At 43.3% G+C, this 19288-nt stretch overlaps 1 protein-coding gene across 1 annotated transcript; it reads right to left on the bottom strand.

The window, feature by feature from the left end:
* Nucleotides 1-2380: 2380 nt before the first annotated feature.
* LOC135512853 (MAP kinase-interacting serine/threonine-protein kinase 2-like) lies at nucleotides 2381-18906 on the bottom strand. The gene is made up of 14 exons (XM_064935298.1): nucleotides 18782-18906; nucleotides 18013-18217; nucleotides 17496-17583; nucleotides 17229-17330; nucleotides 17025-17122; nucleotides 14600-14679; nucleotides 14302-14375; nucleotides 14005-14109; nucleotides 13578-13633; nucleotides 13255-13350; nucleotides 6982-7176; nucleotides 6613-6777; nucleotides 6457-6497; nucleotides 2381-6319 (listed from the first exon to the last, which is right to left on the bottom strand). The coding sequence occupies exons 2-14, from the start codon at nucleotides 18061-18063 to the stop codon at nucleotides 6055-6057; spliced, it is 1416 nt and encodes a 471-aa protein (XP_064791370.1). The 5' UTR covers nucleotides 18064-18217; nucleotides 18782-18906; the 3' UTR covers nucleotides 2381-6054.
* Between the last annotated feature and the right edge of the window lie 382 nt (nucleotides 18907-19288).

Raw genomic sequence — 19288 nt, 5'->3', positions numbered from 1 at the left:
GCATGTTTTGGAAAAAAATATTCTGTAGAGTAACTACAATGTTGTTGACCCATACTCAGTTTTTTCCTATCACAGTCATTAAACTCTGTAATTTGCCTCATGGTGAAATCCCTGAGCGGTTTCTTCCTCTTCAGCAACTGAGTTAGGAAGGACGCTTTTATCTTTGTAGTGACTGGGTGTATTGACACACCATCCAAAGTGTAAATACGCTGAACAAAAATATAAACGCAACATGCAACAATTTCAAAGATTTTACTGAGTTACAGTTCGTATGAAGAAATCAGTCAATTTAAATGAATTCAAGGGCGCAGCCATAGGTGCCCTTTGTTGCGAGGCATTGGAATACCTCCCTGATCTTTGTGGCAATTTGCATATACTCCAGAATGTTATGAAGAGTGATCAGATGAATTGCTATTAATTGCAAAGTCCCTCTTTGCGATGTAAATGGGCTGAATCCAGGACCAGATTCAGACTGAATCCAGGACCAGCTGACATCATGTCAGTGATTCTCTCGTTAACACAGGTGTGAGTGTTGAAGAGGACAAGGCTGGAGATCACTCTCTAATGCTGATTGAGTTCGAATAACAGACTGGAAGCTTCAAAAGGAGGGTGGTGCTTGGAATCATTGTTCTTCCTCTGTCAACCATGGTTTCCTGCAAGGAAACACACGCAGTCATCATTGCTTTGCACAAAAAGGGCTTCACAGGCAAGGATATTGCTGCCAGTAAGATTGCACCTAAAGGCACAGTCAACTTAGTGTATGTAAACTGGAATTGTGATACAGTGAGTTATAAGTGAAATAATCTGTCTGTAAACAATTGTTGGAAAAAGTACTTGTGTCTTGCACAAAGTAGATGTCCTAACCGACTTGCGAAAACTATAGTTGGTTAACAAGAAATTTGTGGATTGGTTGAAAGACAAGTTTTAATGACTCCAACCTAAGTGTGTAAACTTCCAACTTCAACTGTATATGAAAGTATGTGGATAGCCCTTGAAATTAGTGGATTCGGCTATTTCAGACACACGTTGCTGATAGGGGTATAAAATCGAGCACACGGCCATGCAGTCTCCATAGACAAACATTGGCAGTAGAATGGCCTTACTAAAGAGCTCAATAACTTTCAACAAGGCACCATCATAGGATGCTACTTTTCCAACAAGTAAGTTCAAGTTTCTGTCCTGTTTGAGCTGCCCCAGTGAACTGTAAGTGCTGCTACTGTGAAGTGGACACATCTAGAAGCAAAAACAGCTCAGCCACAAAGTTGTAGGCCACACAAGCTCACAGAACGGGACCACTAAGTGCTGAGGCGCATAAAAATCTTCTGTCCTTAGTTGCAACACATTGTCAGCACAAGAGCTGTTCGTCGGGAGCTTCATGAAATGGGTTTCCATAGCTGAGCAGCCGCACACAAGCCGAAGATCACCATGCGCAATGTCAAGCGTCGGCAGGAGTGGCGTAAAGCTTTCCGCCATTGGACTCTGGAATAACATTCTCTGGAGTGATGACTCACGCTTCACTATCTGGCAGTCCGACGGACAAATCTGGGTTTGGCGGATGCCAGCAGAACGCTCCTTGCCAGAATGAATAGTGCCAACTGTAAAGTTTGGTGGTGGATGAATAATGGTCCGGGGCTGGTTTTCATGGGTCGGGCTAAACCCCTTAGTTCCAGTTAAGGGAAATCTTAATGTTATAGCATACAATGACATTCTAGACGATTCTGTGCTTCCAACATTGTGGCAAGTTTGAGGAAGGCCCTTTCCTGTTTCAGCATGACAATGCCCCCGTGCAGAAAGCGAGGTCCATACAGATATGGTTCGTCAAGATCGATGTGGAAGAACTTGATTGGCCTGCACAGAGCCGATTTCAATCCCATCAAACACCTTTGGGATGAATTGAAACGCGGACTGCTCGACCTCAGTAATGCTCTTATGGCTGAGTGGAATTAAGTCCCCTCATCTAGTGGAAAACCTTCAAAGAAGACTAGAGGCCATTATAGCAAAGAGGCGGGACTGACTTATTAATGCCCATGATTTCAGAATGAGATGTTCGACGAGGTGTCCACATACACAACCAAACTAATGTGTGGGGTACAGAGACAAGGTAGTCATTGAAAAATCATGTTAAACACTATTGCACATTTTCTCTTGAACTTATTTAAGCTTGCCATAAAAGGAGTTGAACACTTGACTCAAGACTAACTTCATTTTAAATTAAAATCATAATTCCACTTGGACATTATGGGGTATTGTGTGTAGGCCAGTGAATTCACTCTTATTTAATACATTTTAAAATTCAGGAAGTAAAACTTTGAAAAACTCAAGGGGTGTACATTTTCTGAAAGCATTAAAGTATTCTTAACAGAATAAATAAAAGCAAAAGTGGTTCAAAGCATTTTTATTGAATCTTTAGAAAAAACACAAAATTCCAGTCAAATGTTGCTTTACGTGAACTGCAAAATCAGTCACATGGTACAGTAAAGTGCTTATTTAAAAATCAATGTTTGTCTCGGATGTAATATGTACTTTCCAACATTTTCCATCAATATTTTTGGGCTGGGAGAGGTTAAAAACAAGTATCAACAACACTCAAGAAGCCTCAATGCTTGAGGATATCATAACCACATGGTAGAAAAACAAATCTACATGTTACCTCCCTCAAACTCAACTATTTATAAAAATGCTTATTTAAATTCAACGTTAAAATGCATTGCCAGTGGGCTACATTCAAATTGTGGGGAAGTGGATTATGACTGTCCAGTTGACTTTATAAAAAAAGGTATTACAAAAAGCTAAAAATAAGAGGCTAGGGATAGCTTGTATTCATTCTCTCCAAATAAAAAGGCAGTCCTAAACTACTGCATTGGGTAAAAGTAGAAATGATTATGACGAAGGTAACTCATACCTTAGATTTAAGAGTACTACCAAAGTCTTTCTGCATTTCTGAGAATCTCAACAAAAACGTAGAGAGAAACATATTTAATACTTTGTTTTAAAGTAGAAACTGATTTGAATATGTATTCAAAACCCCCTTAGCTTAATGCTTTTGTTCAGATTCTTGATAGCATGGTAGTTTTACAAACAAAGAAAACAGCTGCATACACAAATTCAAGTAAGTCTTACTATAAGACATAAAACCCCACAAAGATGCATTGGTGGAAGGTTTCTTTAAAAGATTACAATCAGTGTCCTATTATCAGCATAATGGGCCATATGACGTCAAGGGAGTCATTCCCCCCCACCCCCCTCAGAGTACCACACTGCGGTGCTGGCAACGCCACATGGACCTTCATAGGATTAGTCGTTTTACTCCTTGAGAATGCATGCTCGTGTCATAAACCTGTGAGAAACCTCAGGTGTAAAAAAAACACTTGTTTTTCATGACTTTCACCCTCTTTGGCAAATGGCTACAGTGTCTTGAGACCATCACCATAAAATTGTTCAAATTTAAGAAAGAACCTTTCCAAACAGATAGTTACCAACACTTTTCACATACAAAACAGTAAAAGCCTTCATTATTTTGCTCCAGATACAAATAAATGTTGAATAAAAAAATAAAAATCCCCCCCATCAACACTTTAAAAAAATCTTTACAAAAAAAACTCCAGTATTCCACCTGAACACCACATGCAGGTTGACAAAAAAAAAAGAAAAAAAGTGGCACATTTTAACATTGACATGGAGTTAAACAAAGTAAACTTTTTTTAAAGAACTAATTACAGCTACATGGCCTCAGAATAGTTATTTTCTTCGGAATGCTTTTCCATTTTGTATATATATTTTTTCTCCCCCCAATAGTCTCCTTCACCATGTTTTATGCAAAGTTATGATGCAGTTTAGAATCATTCTGAGAGGGTGTGTCACATAAAAGGACAGTATCAGGTTACCCTCTTAACGGAAAAGCCTGATCGAAACCTGATCTCAGAACAAATCCAAATACAATAGCTAAGTCACAGCAGCCAAAATGTGCTTTTCTACCCCTGCTATGCTTGACAGGTTGACAGCCATGGCATAAAATTACTTCACACTAAACCAGCAGTCAAATTACTGACGATGTATTAGATGTGAACATCTAAATGGTCTGACGACAACTTAGTGCACAACTTGGCATGGGGAACCAAATTTGCCATTTTTAAGCGAGGGTAGCATCAGGCAAACCCCTTTGAAATGTCAGCGGGGTATACGCCTAAGCTGGATCAAGGAGTTCGCCAGCTAACGTGCCTAAAATGTTCAAAAATTACTTTTCTTTTTGAAAGAGAAGCTTGAAATGGGAAGTCTCATTAGCTTGGTTTCCATCCAATTGGCAACAGATTTACGTAAATATTCTGAAACTTTGCATAAAAACAAATACACGCATTTTCCCCAGAGATGGGTTTCCATCAAGTTGACCTGTTGAGGATAAAAATGCTGTACGTGATGACGTAGTGCACATAAAAATAACTTGCGGTTAAATTCCCATGTACCAAATACAAGTTGCCATCACATTTGCAACTCTGATGGTTTTGTCAACAAAATAAAAATGGTGTTGTATTGCAAATATGCCTACTGGTATTGATACATGTGCTCTAGTCAACAGCTTGCAGATAGAGTGCTGGTAGGATAGCCTACATGAGATTATGGACGAAATAGCAAGATGTGTCAAAAAGCAGCCAAGCACCATCATCATGTTTCCAGAATAAGACCCTCAATATTATTGGAAAGGAACAATCACTGCATGATCTTTCGCCACCTTGACAAGTTATGATTAACTTCACATCTGTAGCCTAATAAACTGCTTTCTTGGATGAGTCGTAGTGGGCCGACCACAACATAATCGCATGACTCCAAGTTTACTACAATATGTTATATCAATATTTGCGCATAAAAAGGCAATTGCGTCGCCATCTCCTCACATAATTAATTGTACTGACAAATCTCACCTTGTCCATCATATTTTGTTTAAAGTTTGTTAAAGTTCACCGACACATTTGGCGTTTCCATCTGGCCTGCTGTGACAGACAAGCCATTTAAAAATAAAAATGGATATAAGGTTAGGATGGAAACATGGTTAGTGACTAAACCCCCAAAAACATTACGTTTAGCTTTCTTAAATGAACAAGAAATCAAGTTGTTTGATTTTTAATCCAAGTTAACTGGCTAATTTATTTGTCCTGCCTTGTATCAAATTAGTTACATGCACCAACAACTTTGGGTTGGTGCATAAAGTCTCTTGCAGAGGCAAGCGAAACAAATGGAATTCAACCCATATTGCGTTGTAGAAATTCAGGAGGAATGAATGTTGAATGATGCATGGCCAGTGCTAGTTTGGCATAGTTCATTTCATCTATGAAACTGAATTGGTGGACATTGCAGCGTAATAAGAGCTGGTTATAGATACACATTCTCTGGTACTAGAGGCTCAAGTGCACAGCCACAAGGTTTTGTACTGTGGGCTTAACCTTCTAGAGAGGAGGCTCAGTTGAAGAGGAATTTATCCATTAAGATAAAGCTAAATAATCTGAAAGCTTTGAAAGTCCCAGCCAAACAATCGACTTCACCAGGACCTAACAGCATCCGCTTCCAGCATTCTGAACTCTACACTGAATCCCTCCACATCATCTTGGCTATTGCATAAGCATGTATGCATCTGCTGATGGGGCATTCATGCATACACATACATACAGGCAAAGAGAACATTCCAGGTAAACTTAAGTCACAGTTGATCTAGTTATAACGTGAAAGCAGCACAACAGGTAGTCCTTTGGTGTCTGAGCTTGGTTCAAACGTTCTGCCTTAGACTTAACAAAATAAAAACAGAGCTTGAAGAGCCCTCCCATCCCATCGACCTCCCAGTCCCAGCAGGCTGGATGTGCATGCGTATGCATGCCCTGGCTGATGTGCTTTATAAGTGCTGCTGTGGGGCAGAAGGCAGTTCAGAAACAGACAGCAGGCATGGTGGTCTCCTGTTAAAGATGGGGACATGCCTGCAGTCAGTGTGGCTGAAGAGCTGCGGTCAGGTAGAGGCCAGGCTGAGCGGTCATCTAGAGATCTGAGTTGGGGGTGGGGGGGGAAAGGTGGTTAGGCACATGATGACGTGATGACGAGGGGGGTGAGGAGCTGACTGAGCTCTGAGGCAGAGACAGGCCCAGTCTTCAAGAGGCTGCCCCTCTGCCTGCGCTTGACCAGCTTTGAGTTGGATGGAGGGGAGAGGCGCATGCTGGCTGTGATGACCATGGGAGCCTCGTCAAGCTGCTGCTGCTCCTCCATCACAGCCTGCTCAGCCAATTGCCGGTTCATGGCCACCGCCTTGCCAGCAAAGAACGTCAGGTCCTTGGCACTGTTTCTGATAGGATGACACCAAATATAGACATTAACAATGCAGAAGGTGACACTGCATTTTCAATAGTTGTACTTTCCTATAATGAGTTGATCAGGATACACTAAACATATCCCCCTATCCCTCAGGAAATATGAACTCACCTTTGATGTAGGATAGATGTTGGCAGAGTGTCAGAGAAGCCCTAATAAAATAAAAAAATAAAGCAGAGGGACCCATTTTAGACAAAAACAACCCCCACCCATTCTACCCAATGAAATGTGTGTCAAGGAGTAGGAGGGAGAGCGCTAGAGACTTACCCCCTGCACCCATGGGTGCTGCAGGACCTGGCCGGCACTCAGGCGGTTCTTGGCGTCCCGAACAAGCAGTTTGGAGATCAGGTCTTTGGCACTTGAGGAGATGTGAGCCCAGTCTTTCTCAGGAAACTCATACTTCCCTTCCTGGATACTCTCGAACAATGTGTTCTGGAGAAGAAATAAGAGCTTTGACCATCACATAGTAAGGAACGTACAGCTTGAATGTCACAAAATGTACACATGCATCTAGGACTACTATACGTCCTACTAAAAAAACAGAATACAGTTTCAGGAGCACACATAAAGAAAAGCGAGAGAAAGCTAGAGCGAGAATCTGATGCAGCCGGAGGTGGTCTTTGCTTCCTTCCTTACCTGGCATGTGTGGCACGGTTCTCCCATATCCCAGCCACAGTCACTGCCGCAGCGGCCCACAAAGGGCGGGTAGCCGCTCAGCAGGATGTAAAGGATGACCCCCAGGCTCCACAGGTCACAGCGCTTGTCATAGTTGGTGGCCTCCTCACTGAAGGCCTCCACCACCTCAGGGGCCATGTACTCTGCTGAGCCACACTACAGGAAACAGACAGATTGCAGGGTTAGTTAGCTCCCACCTGAGGCTACTGCTGCAGCTATATAAAAACAGCTGAATGTAATACGTGAGTACAACAGTGAAAATGAAAAACAAGTCTATGCTGTCCAATGTCCCAGAACAAAACATTTCTGCCTGCTCTATTCAGCTGATGCCTCGTGTGCCTCTGCACAGAAGAATAAGCCTGTATGAGAATCACATAGTAGACAGCAGCTCTGGGCTAAACTAAAGCAGTACAGATGGGCTCAAGGGGGTGGGGGAGGATTATCCACACTGATGGATTTCTTTAAGTCCCCCTGCGCCAAAACATCTCTACAGAAAATGTAACGAGGCATGAAGAACATTATGTGCAGTGGGCTGGGAGGTGAGGGCAGGGATGAGTGGGGCCTGATCTTAGCACTCGGCTCAAAGCCCACAGTGGACCGACTGGTCAGGCTACAGGCTCAGCGTGACTGTGGGATGTGAAACTAGGCCAAACACTGAGCTAGGAAAAGAGGATTGTCGGTGGGTCAGTCTAAGAAAGCTTAGCACAGTTGCATAACTCCATCAAACAAACACCCAATGGTGTTTTAATACTTTGAGCAGGGATGAACGAATGCGTGGGTCGCTAGTTCAGCAGGACAGGAGAACAAAGCCACTCCTTAGGAGTTGGCTGCCCTCAGTGCCCTGCTCAGATTTAATGAGCTTCTCTTCTGTTTACTTTCAGAGAAACTAAAACAACCTCGTGGCAAATAATATATCCGACTTCCATGTGAAGCGAGCAGTGTGTTAAGAAGCAGTGCGGCTTGGCGGGTCATGTCTCAGAGGATGCATGTCTCGACCTTCACCTCTCCAGAGGCTGTTGAAGCGATGAGACAATTGGATATCACAAAAATGCAGACCATATAAACTAAACCCAGAGCTCAGGTCAGGTATCAAGGACACCCTTTCAACACTCCCGATTGGCTAGCTAGCTTTATCATGAATGGAGCTCTGGTTGAAGGAGATACCAAGAACCTCTGGTAAACCAAACAGTCATAAAACCCAAACAATGTGAGCCTGCTGCAACACAATGGCTCTGAACAGCTGTTTCCATTGACACCGGGGGGGGGGAGAGGCTGGAGTCTGTTTGCACACAGCTATCACCTATTGTGAGCCCCCTGGTCCAGCAGTCACCCCAGCTCTGTCCCACTGCACCTTATGGAATGTCAAGTCCCAGTGCAGGACTCCGAGCAGACAGAGCCTAGTCTGTTGGCCAGCGAGCCCCAACCCCTGCACAGCTGGTTGCCTTAACACTACAAGATTCAGGTCAAATCCAACCCTCATGGAAAAACCAGGAGAAACTGCCACACTGCCAGCTGAAACACAACAGCATCATGGAAAAGAGATATATATATATATATATCTCTATATATCCCTCTGTCCACCAAGGTGCTTTGGAGGAGTAATGGGATTATGATCAAAGAGTACTCATGTTTCAGAGCTCCCTTCAAAAACATGGCTAAACCCAGCAGCCAGAGATAGGATGGCTAGACTGACTGCTCAAAGCACTGATAAGGGTGTGGGGCGGCTGAAGGGGGTAAAATGAGAGCTCAGCTCAACTGATACCTGTACAACAGCAGATTTGACTTTCTAGAGTAGCTAAACATAACCATGCTGGTGCAATACTGCTGAAGACTTGCATCAGTCAATACTGCTGAAGACTTGCATCAGTCTCAAACCATCCTGCTGTGACACAGATAGTGGTTAATCAGCCGACGTCTGTAGATTTGTTGGTGAACTCAACCTGGGGCTTTCCTAACCATGTGACCAGTCAGCCCATGGTCATGTGACAACACAGCTGTTTGAGGACAGCTTACAGAAAGAGGAGTTGGTCTTTCATCAGCACCTCAGCTGCACCAGAGTGCCTGACAAACCTATGACAACTTCTGTGAATTCCCCTTAAGGTGCAGCACAGGCCTGTGTGTGTTTGTACGGCTACACAGCCCCATGCCGATCTGTTTTCACCACTAAGTTCAGGAAACCACAAACATGATTCTCAGAAAAGGAGACCAGCTATACCCTAAAATTCACCCCCCTTTCTACATGAAGACTTTCAACCTCTACAAATAGTTTGTGTGCGCCTTTTATCAAATTCACTCAAGCACATGAAAGTATTTACAGATTTCTGAAACTATATATTGGAGAATAACATGGCCTATGTGCAGACATGCAGGTAAGGGGGGGGGGGGGGGGGGGTTTGAGGGTGGAGGAAGAGAAATTAAAATCCGATAAGATTGCCCCGGTGATGAGGCGAAAGAAAAACAAGGGCAAGCATATGAGCAGCTCTGGGCACACACACACACCACTCCTCCCGGCTCAGCCAATCAAAGCACAGTTGCTAGGTACAACGGCAAGACTCAATTTCTATAGAACAAGCTTCAGACATGGGGCTTTTGTTTCATGAGTACAAAGAGAAATGCAGGCTTGCACAAATGTGGTGAGAGAAAGTGGGTGGCAACTACAGTGAGAAGAGACCGGAGGGTGGGTGGCGATGTTATTTCTGTTTCTGCATGTTACAGCTCAATACCAGAGAAATGCAGCAGAGGCTCAGTGAAGGGAGACATTGTTTTGTTCCAATTACCGTTCCAAGGAAAATAAGGTTCATTCAGCCACTTCCACATACCATAGTTTAGCCTCGCTGTCTGTGCAAATGTGCAATCTGTTCCCTGTAGCCTTAATCCTACAAGGATATTACATCTAGTTCTTTCCACAGGAATGACAAAATACCTTAATTCAAAAAAGTCTGACCTGACCCAGGGAAATCGCTTAGATAAAGACCAGGCTCTTGTTGAAACCAGAGGGGAATGCAGGTGAGGGAGAGAGCAGAGAGCCAACATAGAGGGAGAGACCACTCAGCATTCCCCACCTATGCAGTCTCCAACGTGGGCCAAATGTGCGAGTGTGACACACCCCACCACAGACTAAACCCGTGAGACCCCTGGCCCCACAACTATTCTACCAAGAGGCCAGGGCAGAGTTGGCCCACCAACAGGCTGCTAAAGCTAGGTCAGGTTCCAATGAAAAATCCACCACCCCTACATTTCTCCACATTCCCCCTCTTGCTAGCCTGGACGGGCTATCAGCTTCACCTGCTCACACACATCTCCGTTCCTCTGACAGCTATGGGAGGAGGGGCAAATAATGAGATGGGTTCCCTTTACATTTGAATCATTTCAAAAACAACCATTCCGGGTTCAAAAATAGTTATTTGACGAAACGTGGGGTTAAACCATCATAACCCCATGTGCCTCACCATTTCCACTGATAAGTAGAAGGATGTGGACATTAGACTTTGGGAATTCGAATGGAGCAATCCAGATATCTAAGCCTAGGAGCTGCCAGATAGGAGAGCGCACCCAGGGGGGGGGGGGGGGGGGGTACACACACTTAGAGTCAATCCCCAGGTGACAGCCAGTGGCAGGGCATGTGACCGATTAACCTCACTGGGGCTTTGTGCTACGTCCTATAAATCACATCTGCCTTCTAGGGACGCGCACTGGTCCCCGATTCAAATGTGTAAGATATGACTGCGTCGGTCCGAACCAAAAAAACCGATCCAAATGTAACATGCACCAGTCAAAAAAAACTAAATAAATTCAAAAACACTACGAATTGCTTTTTCATTCTAATTACCATTTTTCTACCTTCCGAAAATACCTACTATTTAGTGACAACTGACGCATCCTCTCCTTCAGTGTTGAACTAAGCATATAACTGCAATGAGCTACAAGTCACTTTTCATACCGAACAACCCTAGGGAATATCAGTAGTCTAGTCACAGTGCCCAGCTTTGCACGCTGACCACTGGGAGTAAGCTGCCGGAAACAACTGCCAGAGACCACTCATCTGGCTATACCTGCTGAAGGGGGCTTACAATAGATTGTTCAGGTTCCCCCATCAGCAATAGTTTTGCTTTAAGCAATCAGTGTATATGGTAACTTCTAGATATGAAATTATCAAATTTTCATTGTATAACAAGGAACCACTTTTGCGAGGTGCACTGCATGGCCAACGCTGGCAGAGAAAGGAAGCACGACAAACTTTGAACCAGTCAAAACCATTCGATTTTGAGATGGGGTGAAATCCAAAGATGAGCTACACACCACCATTCAAAAGTTTGGGATCACTGAGAAATGTCTTTGTTTTCCATGAAAACACATGAAATTAGTTGTGAAATTAATAGAAAACTGTCAAGATTAGGTTATAAATAATTATTTAATTGTCCTTCAAACTTTGTTTTTGTCAACAACAAAATCCTCCATTTGCAATTACAGCCCTTAGGCATTCTAGATGTCAATTTGCTGAGCTAATCTGAAGAGATTTCACCCCATGCTTCCTGAAACACCTCCCACAAGTTGGATTGGCATTTATGTACCTTACGGTCAAGCTGCTCCCACAACATCTCAATAGGTTTGAGACCCGGTGAATGTGCTGGCCACTCCATTATGCTTCTTCCCTAAATAGTTCTTGCATAGTTTGCAGCTATGCTTTGGGTCATTGTCCTGTTGTAAGAGGAAATTGGCTCCAATTAAGTGCCGTCCACAGGGTATGGCATGGCGTTGCAAAATGGAGTGAGACTTCCTTCAAGATCCCTTTTACACTGTACAAATCTCCCACTTTACCACCAAAGCACCCCCAGACCATTACATTGCCTCCACCATGCTTGACAGGTGGTGTCAAGCACTCCTCCAGCATCTTTTCTGCGTCTCACTAATGTTCCTCTTTATGATCCGAACACCTCAAACTTACATTTGTCTGTCCATAACACTTATTTCAATCTTTCTGTCCAGTGTTCTTTTGCCCATCAATTTTTTCTTTTTATTGGCCAGTGAGATATGGCTTTTCTCTTTGCAACTCTGCCTAGAAGGCCAGCATCCCAAAGTCACCTCTTCACTGTTGACATTGAGACTGGTGTTTTGCAGGTACTATTTAATGAAGCTGCCAGTTGATGACTTGTAAGGTGTCTGTTTCTCAAACTAGACACTAATGTAGTTGCCCTCTTGCTCAGTTGTGCACCGGGCCTCCCACTCCTCTTTCTATTCTGGTTAGGGCCAGTTTGTGCTGTTCTGTGAAGGGAGTAGAGCACAGCGTTGTACTAGATCTTCAGTTTCTCACATGGAATAGTCTTCATTTCTCAGAACAAGAATAGACTGACGAGTTTCAGAAGAAAGGTCTTTGTTTCTGGCCATTTTGAGCCTGTAATCAAACCCACAAATGCTGATTCTCTAGATACTCAACTAGTCTAAAACAGGACAGTTTTCAGCTGTGCAAACAATTCTAATGATCAATTAGCCTTTTAAAATGATAAACTCGGATTAGCTAACAACGTGCCATTGGAACACAGGCGTGAGGGTTGCTGATAATGGGTCTCTAGAATATCTACATAGGCGTACATTTAAAATATACATCTGCCATTTCAAGCTACAAAAAAAAAAAAACTTGAACGGTAGTGTATATTCATTGGCTATGTCATAGCTAAATATCGATACATTTCTAGCGCAAACACTTAATCTGCAAAAATGACAAGTTAGAGTGATTATAATTTCAGAACCAAGGTGAGGGGGACAAAAGCATAGGCTACATTGCGGCGAACCCTCCCCAATTTGATAGTGTGGTGGTAGATGCCTAGTCTCCCTTATGGCTCAGATGCCTTCAGCATATACACACCATAGATATACATAATTTACACCCACACAAGTCAGCACAAACGCACGAAGATCCAGCTCATGAGCTCCATCAACAGCAGAATTTAGCACAGAAAATTATTACGTTTATGCAACAAATGTCAGTAAATCACATCCAATCGTTCTCTAGTCAAACCAAAATGCACCGAATCATTTCAAACTAAAATGTACCGTTTTGCAGCCCTTGTATTTAGATACGTATCGAATCGTCTTGAAAGGGAACGATGCAGATCCCTACTGTCTCCCATAAAATGTCTGTTTACCTCCCATACCATTTCCACAAGACTTTACACATGCAGTCAAAATTAATCAAGGTGAACTGGACTGGCACAACAGTGTAGTAGACTGACTGACCGGAGTAAGGAGCTCTGGGGTGGAGATGGGTGAGCTGTCGCTGTTAAGCTTGATCCCACTGCCCAGGTCAAAGTCACAGATCTTCACAGGAGAGATCTACAGAGGGAGAAAGACACGTTTAGATGTTACAAAATCATCCTTTCTTCTGATGCCGCTCAAGAGATTAGTGACCAAAGTTCAGGGTGTTGGTTGTTGTTTATGCCTTTCATTGGGTATGATAGCACTTTAGGAAGGTGACTTACTGGCAATCATTCTTAACTTCAGATTAGCGTGCCCTTGTGCCAGTGACTAAAGATATCAGACACCCAGTGATGGAAACGTACCTTGTCCACGTGCTCACACAAGATGTTTTCCGGCTTCAGATCTCTATGTGCCATTCCTTAAAAAAAATATAAAAAAAAGTCATTCTAAGGGGAATTAAACAGAACAGGTGGGTTGTACGTTGGCATGTGTCAAATGACCAGTATGAGCCACTGCTAGGGATCACAGGGGGCCTATGGCAGACCTTTCACCCAACAGCCCAGGTGTGGAAGCGAAACCTTAAGACCATTTATTATACCCAGGAGTACAGTGGGCCGAGCCTTCCAACCATCTGCTGAAACCAGATCAGATAGTTGCCGTGCAAAGCCCTCGTGAGACACGCCAACCCATCTCCAGGTCCTTCCCAGTACCAATGTGAAACTCAATCCTCCCCCTTGGCCTGGCAGGCAAGCCCTGGGCTGTAGCTCGACCCTGCTGGAGGACGCTTACCTTTGTTATGCAGGAAATCCAGAGCGCTAGCGATGTCCTGCACCACAACGCAGGCTTCCTGCTCGCTAAAGTGTTGTCTCCTGTGGATGTGAGCCAGGACCGAACCTGCGGGTCAGCAAGACTTATTACTCTGCTCCCTTACATGGTCTTGTTTAAAAAGTGTCTGTATTAAGCTACACCAACCAATTCAATGAGACGCATGCAAGAGGAAATGGTGTATTTTACTAAAGCATTACATTTGCCCCTGAGACTGGTGGTGAGGGTTCAGAGAATTTAAGCCTGGTTGGAAGCACTCACCTCCTCTTAGCATTTCAAACACCAAGTAAAACTTGTCTTCCTCCTCGAAGAACTCCACCAGCTCCAGGATGTTTCTGCAATGAAGGAAACAGGACACGGTCATTATGTGGTCACGCGATTATAACCATTACTAAAAAATATATATATCAGTATGGAAATATTTATATTAAATAACTGGAAAAACTTGTCTCAGAGCATTATTCATTTAGTGCCAAGAGCATCTGTTAAAGGTACACTGCTTTCTACAAAAAAAAAAAAAAAGTCAGCCATGTGGTTGGCATATAAGCAGTAATCTTACCTGTGACCCTGGCACTGGTACAGCATCTCCACCTCCCTGAAGACGCGACTGCGGCTGTGACCTGGTCTCTTCTCAATGATCTGGAGTGGAGGAGTCTGGGTTAGGCTTCCAACCACCATGTATGTATCATACTGTGCCCTTAGCACCACTTACCCCTAACCACTTTAAGCACAGCTTGGATGAAGGGTTAACCTAATTCCAAGGCTGCCTAGTGCCTACCCACCCAGACAACCAATAGGTTAAGAATCACAGCACCACACCTCTAAATATAGTATAAGTGTGTAACCTATATTGCAAAAAGGGGCAAAGGGTTCATCCCAGCCATCACAAGCAGCCAGTTCCCAGTTGCATCAACAGAGTGGAGACTAAACTTAGCTGCAGTACTGTTGCGGGCTGCTGCCTGGCAGTCCAGCTTGTTGCAAAGCCAAAAGAGACTGCTGACACTAAAAGCAAGTGCCTAAATGTTCCAGCTGCCCCCTCTTCTCATTGTCTGAGGGTGTACGTGACTCTTCCTGTTAGTTGGATTAGAGCTGCCATTGAAACCCACCGGGCCAGAGCACAATGTTTCTAGGATTAGAGGCCTGTATTGACCCAAAGCTTTCTCCTGAACACAACTTCCAATGAGTAGTCGCCAAGTAGCAGACACTAGTATTAATTGATAGTGGGAGAATTGATAGATAGCTAAATGAATAGCCAATGCATAAGGGTGAGCCTCTTATCTCTATGGAGGGCTGTGGGGTTTTTACTGTCAGACAGTCACCCAGCAGGGGCTATACATCCCTGCAGCCTGGCTTCAGGATGGCCTCATTGAGTCATACTGCAGGTCTGTAAATAAACCTAGGCATGTGAATTCCCAGGCAGCCCAGGAGCACTCAGTATGCTGGGCCCCAGGATGAAGCTAGCCAGGCAGAAAAGAAAGCAAGCAGATAGAAGACCGGCCCCTTCAGTTTGTTTTCCTGCAGCTCTGGCTTTTGTTCTAGTGTTGCAACACTATAGTCCCCGCCCCCAGCCCAGACGTCGGGAGGGGGAGGGGTAGTTGACGAGGACATCTGGTGTGAGCAGTCAGACCCCGCCAAGCCCCAACTGACCTTCAGACATAGGTTCTCCCACACTCCACCCCCTAGGACCCCTCTTAAGTGAACAACTATTACTAGAAAGATTTGAGGGGAACAAAGATCATTAAGGTACTAGATGCAAAAGTAATGTTTGTCTTAAGGCATCCAAAGAATCCATACAAAATGTGGAACAAACTAAATCTTACAACACTTCTGCAAAAATGGAAAACATATCAAATTGAATTTCACAACATTTACCTCAAGGCAAGAGGAGGGAGAATGAGTCACAGGAATCCAACAACTGTTTTTCAAACCACACCCCATTTTGTAGGGGGGGGGCAGTGCTGCTAGAGGAACAAAAAAATGATAAAGTGACCGCACCAGGTCATAACCCTTACCGGGTTTATGCGGGAAATGGCGAAGACAGAGAGGACTGCCTCGCTTCTAGTCCTACAAGCATTTCGCTACACCCACAATAACATATGTTAAACACATGTATGTGACCAATAAAATTTGATTTTATGTTTTGGCACTGCTGCCAGCACACACCTCCTGCCACTAAGAGCCTGGATGACAAATGAGAGCAAAGAGGGGGTGGAAGTAGCCTTTGGCTGGTTCTTATTGGATAGCAGAGCCAGAAAAACACAGTAAGGGAGAGTTTCTGTGATAGCAGTAGCTAGGTACCCAGTGCCCATTAAACTACAGCAGCCTCAAAAGACTGACAGAGCCTCATACATCTGTTAAACAGAACAAAAGCGATAAAGTCTGTCCCAAACAAGGTTACAAGAGTACAGTCCACAAATGTAGATGCAAGAGAAGACTGGGTTAAAGAGAGGCAGCCTAGTAGTTAGAGTGTTGAGCCAGTAAGTGAAAGGTTGCTAGATCAAATCCCCAAGCTGACTAGATAAAAAGCTGTCGTTCTGCCCCTGAACAAGGCAGTTAACCCACTGTTCCTAGGCCATCATTGTAAATAAGAATCTGTTCTTCACTCACTTGCCTAGTTAAATAAAGGTTAAATAAAAAAATCATAAAATGAAGAGGCTATATTTCCTGAGCAATACCTTCATGTGCAACAATTCACAGCTTGTGGCTAATGATCAACGTAACATTCCTATTTTGAGCCCAAGCCAAGGCCCAAACAGCAAAGTAGTGTGACGATCGCAGTCACAGGCCCATGTCAGGAGTGACGCACACGTCAGACACTACCCTTTGAAGTTGGCAATATCCTGGGAAAGCCTTCAATTACCTTTCCTATAAAAATGGGCACGTTCCCAAATTCTATACAAACCACTCATTACAGTAACAGTTAGGCACTCAATGATATTGGGGTTTCTTTTCAAATAACTTGTGCAACATGAGAAACAGCTTACCTTCACAGCATATTCTTTATTGGTGATGAGGTTGATGCAAGTCTGCACTCTTGCATATGCCCCCTCTCCAAGAACCTCCGCCTGCAGCCTGTAGACATCTAGTAGGACACAATCACAAACAATTAGAACTGTAAAAACAAAAACTTTATTTTGTACTATAAACTACAGAATCTGTCCTTTACATGAGATAAGAAAATGACTCACCCTCAAATCGGCCAGAGAAGCTGTCAGTTGCCCTGCAACGCTTTTTCTTCTTATTTCTCTTCTTGGCATCAGGGATGTCAATAGGTTGGCTGGAGGGAATATCTACAAAAAAATCAAAACATTTTTAAGAATACAGAATTACAGCATGCTACTTAACATAGGAAATGGTACTACAGAGTTTGTGTCCCAGGATACCATTATTGACCTATTGGAGTAAGATGAGAACTTCAGAGTTATGGGTTCAGTACAACAAAGGAATGCACTTACCATGTCTATTCGATGACTCAAAATTGAAGTCGGAATCGAGGAGGGATCCATTTTCTGTGAATTCATCAGTCTCAAAGGGATTTTGGCCCTAGATGAGCAGAACAAACCGGTGAATTTAAACTAAAAGTTAGGCCTTGTTCAAAATGACCCACACAATTTATGGTAAAATTAGCAACATATTTGCTAGTGGCCATGGTCTCATCCATCACAATATTGAATCAAGCTCCAAGAATTTCACAGCTGATACTGTATCCAGTGTACAATTCTGTGCACTGCCCACTTGTACCCAGGCTTCATACGTATGTACACACACACACAATAACATCTGAACCAATCTGTGCTGTTGTGCCATTTAAAAATATTGTCCAAGTAGGCCAGTTTAACAGTCTCCCTCTAACTCAATTAGTCATTATCCATATCTGTGTGAAGACAGATGTAGTTAAATATAGCAAAATGGAGTCTGGTCTCATTGTTCCCATCTCGTAACCAATGCAATCTGATAGAAACACTTATTCACCTTGAAAGAGCTATGGAATCCAGTGACTTCGCTGATCATATTTTGCACCATTTTGCTTTGATTATGGGGGACTGATGGCGACTGCAGCGTTTTTGTGGTATCAAATTACACTCTCCCAAAACAAAACGTTTCTTTAAGAGAGAATGCAGCAAATTATCGCTGTGCTGTCTGGTCAAGATGATGCGCTTTCAACCAGACGGGAGCACTGTGGTAAAAAAACAAAACATATATATACTTAGTATAAACATTACACAATCGGGAATATTTGACAACAATAGCCTAATTAGGCCTATCAAGCTAGACACGGGGTTAAACATTGGAAACATATTTCGTTACTTTGACGAGTAGCTAGCTGTACTATTACATTTAAAAATAGTTCACCCAATTTACATAACGCAGCTAGACCAGTTGTCTGTTAAAACACGTTTACTGAACACACTGCGCTATAGTAGAAGCAAATAGAGTCAGTGAGGACGCTGCACACAACATCAACTAGCTAGCTAATCAACTAGCTAGCAAGTTAGTTATTCGCATCAATATCCTGAAATTAATTACCAACGGAGTCAACCGACTAAACAAGCTAAGCGTGAAGAAATATGTAAATAAAATGTTAAATCAATAAATCGACTTGGCCAGCCAGAAAGCTAGTTAACTGTTAATTACTTATGCTGACGCGCTGTCAACCATCGACAAAGCATTACTTTCGATAAATTCCGAGTAGAAAGGACGTCAAGCCAAAGTAACTATCGACAAAACACTTTTAATTTACCCCGTTTTCGCTTTTCACAGCTCCAGTGTTAAAGCCGTTATTTGACCCACTGCTTTCATCAAAGCTGCAGAGATGGTCGAGGGGAAACCAGATCGTGAGTGTGTGGAAGATGGAACGAAGTGCATCCCGACAAGGCTTTTTAATGTCACGATTGTTTCCGCCCACTTCTCGGTTCATCCAGCCCCTTCGGCTACTCGCACCCAAAACACAACAACAGACGGTTGGTTCATCACATGGGCTGGTATTAGGAATTACGTATGTTCTCGTTGAGTGGCGCAGCGGTCTAAAGCACTGCATCTCAGTGAAAAAGGTGTAACGACAGTTCGTAACGACTGGTTCGAATCCAGGCAGTGATTGAGAGTCCTATTGGTTTTCCTTGTTAAATAAAATATATTTATGTTTCTATTTCAGCCTATAGCATCTTTCCTAACGCCTTCTCAATTATTATGTAGGTGTGTAAGCAGACACAGCCTTTCACCACATTGTGGAGATTCTGCCATGTTGTTT

Source organism: Oncorhynchus masou, chromosome 24 (genome assembly GCF_036934945.1).
Source record: "Oncorhynchus masou masou isolate Uvic2021 chromosome 24, UVic_Omas_1.1, whole genome shotgun sequence".
NCBI lineage: Eukaryota > Metazoa > Chordata > Actinopteri > Salmoniformes > Salmonidae > Oncorhynchus > Oncorhynchus masou.
Note: the sequence above shows the minus strand (reverse complement) of the source record. Positions and strands in the feature narration are given on the sequence as shown.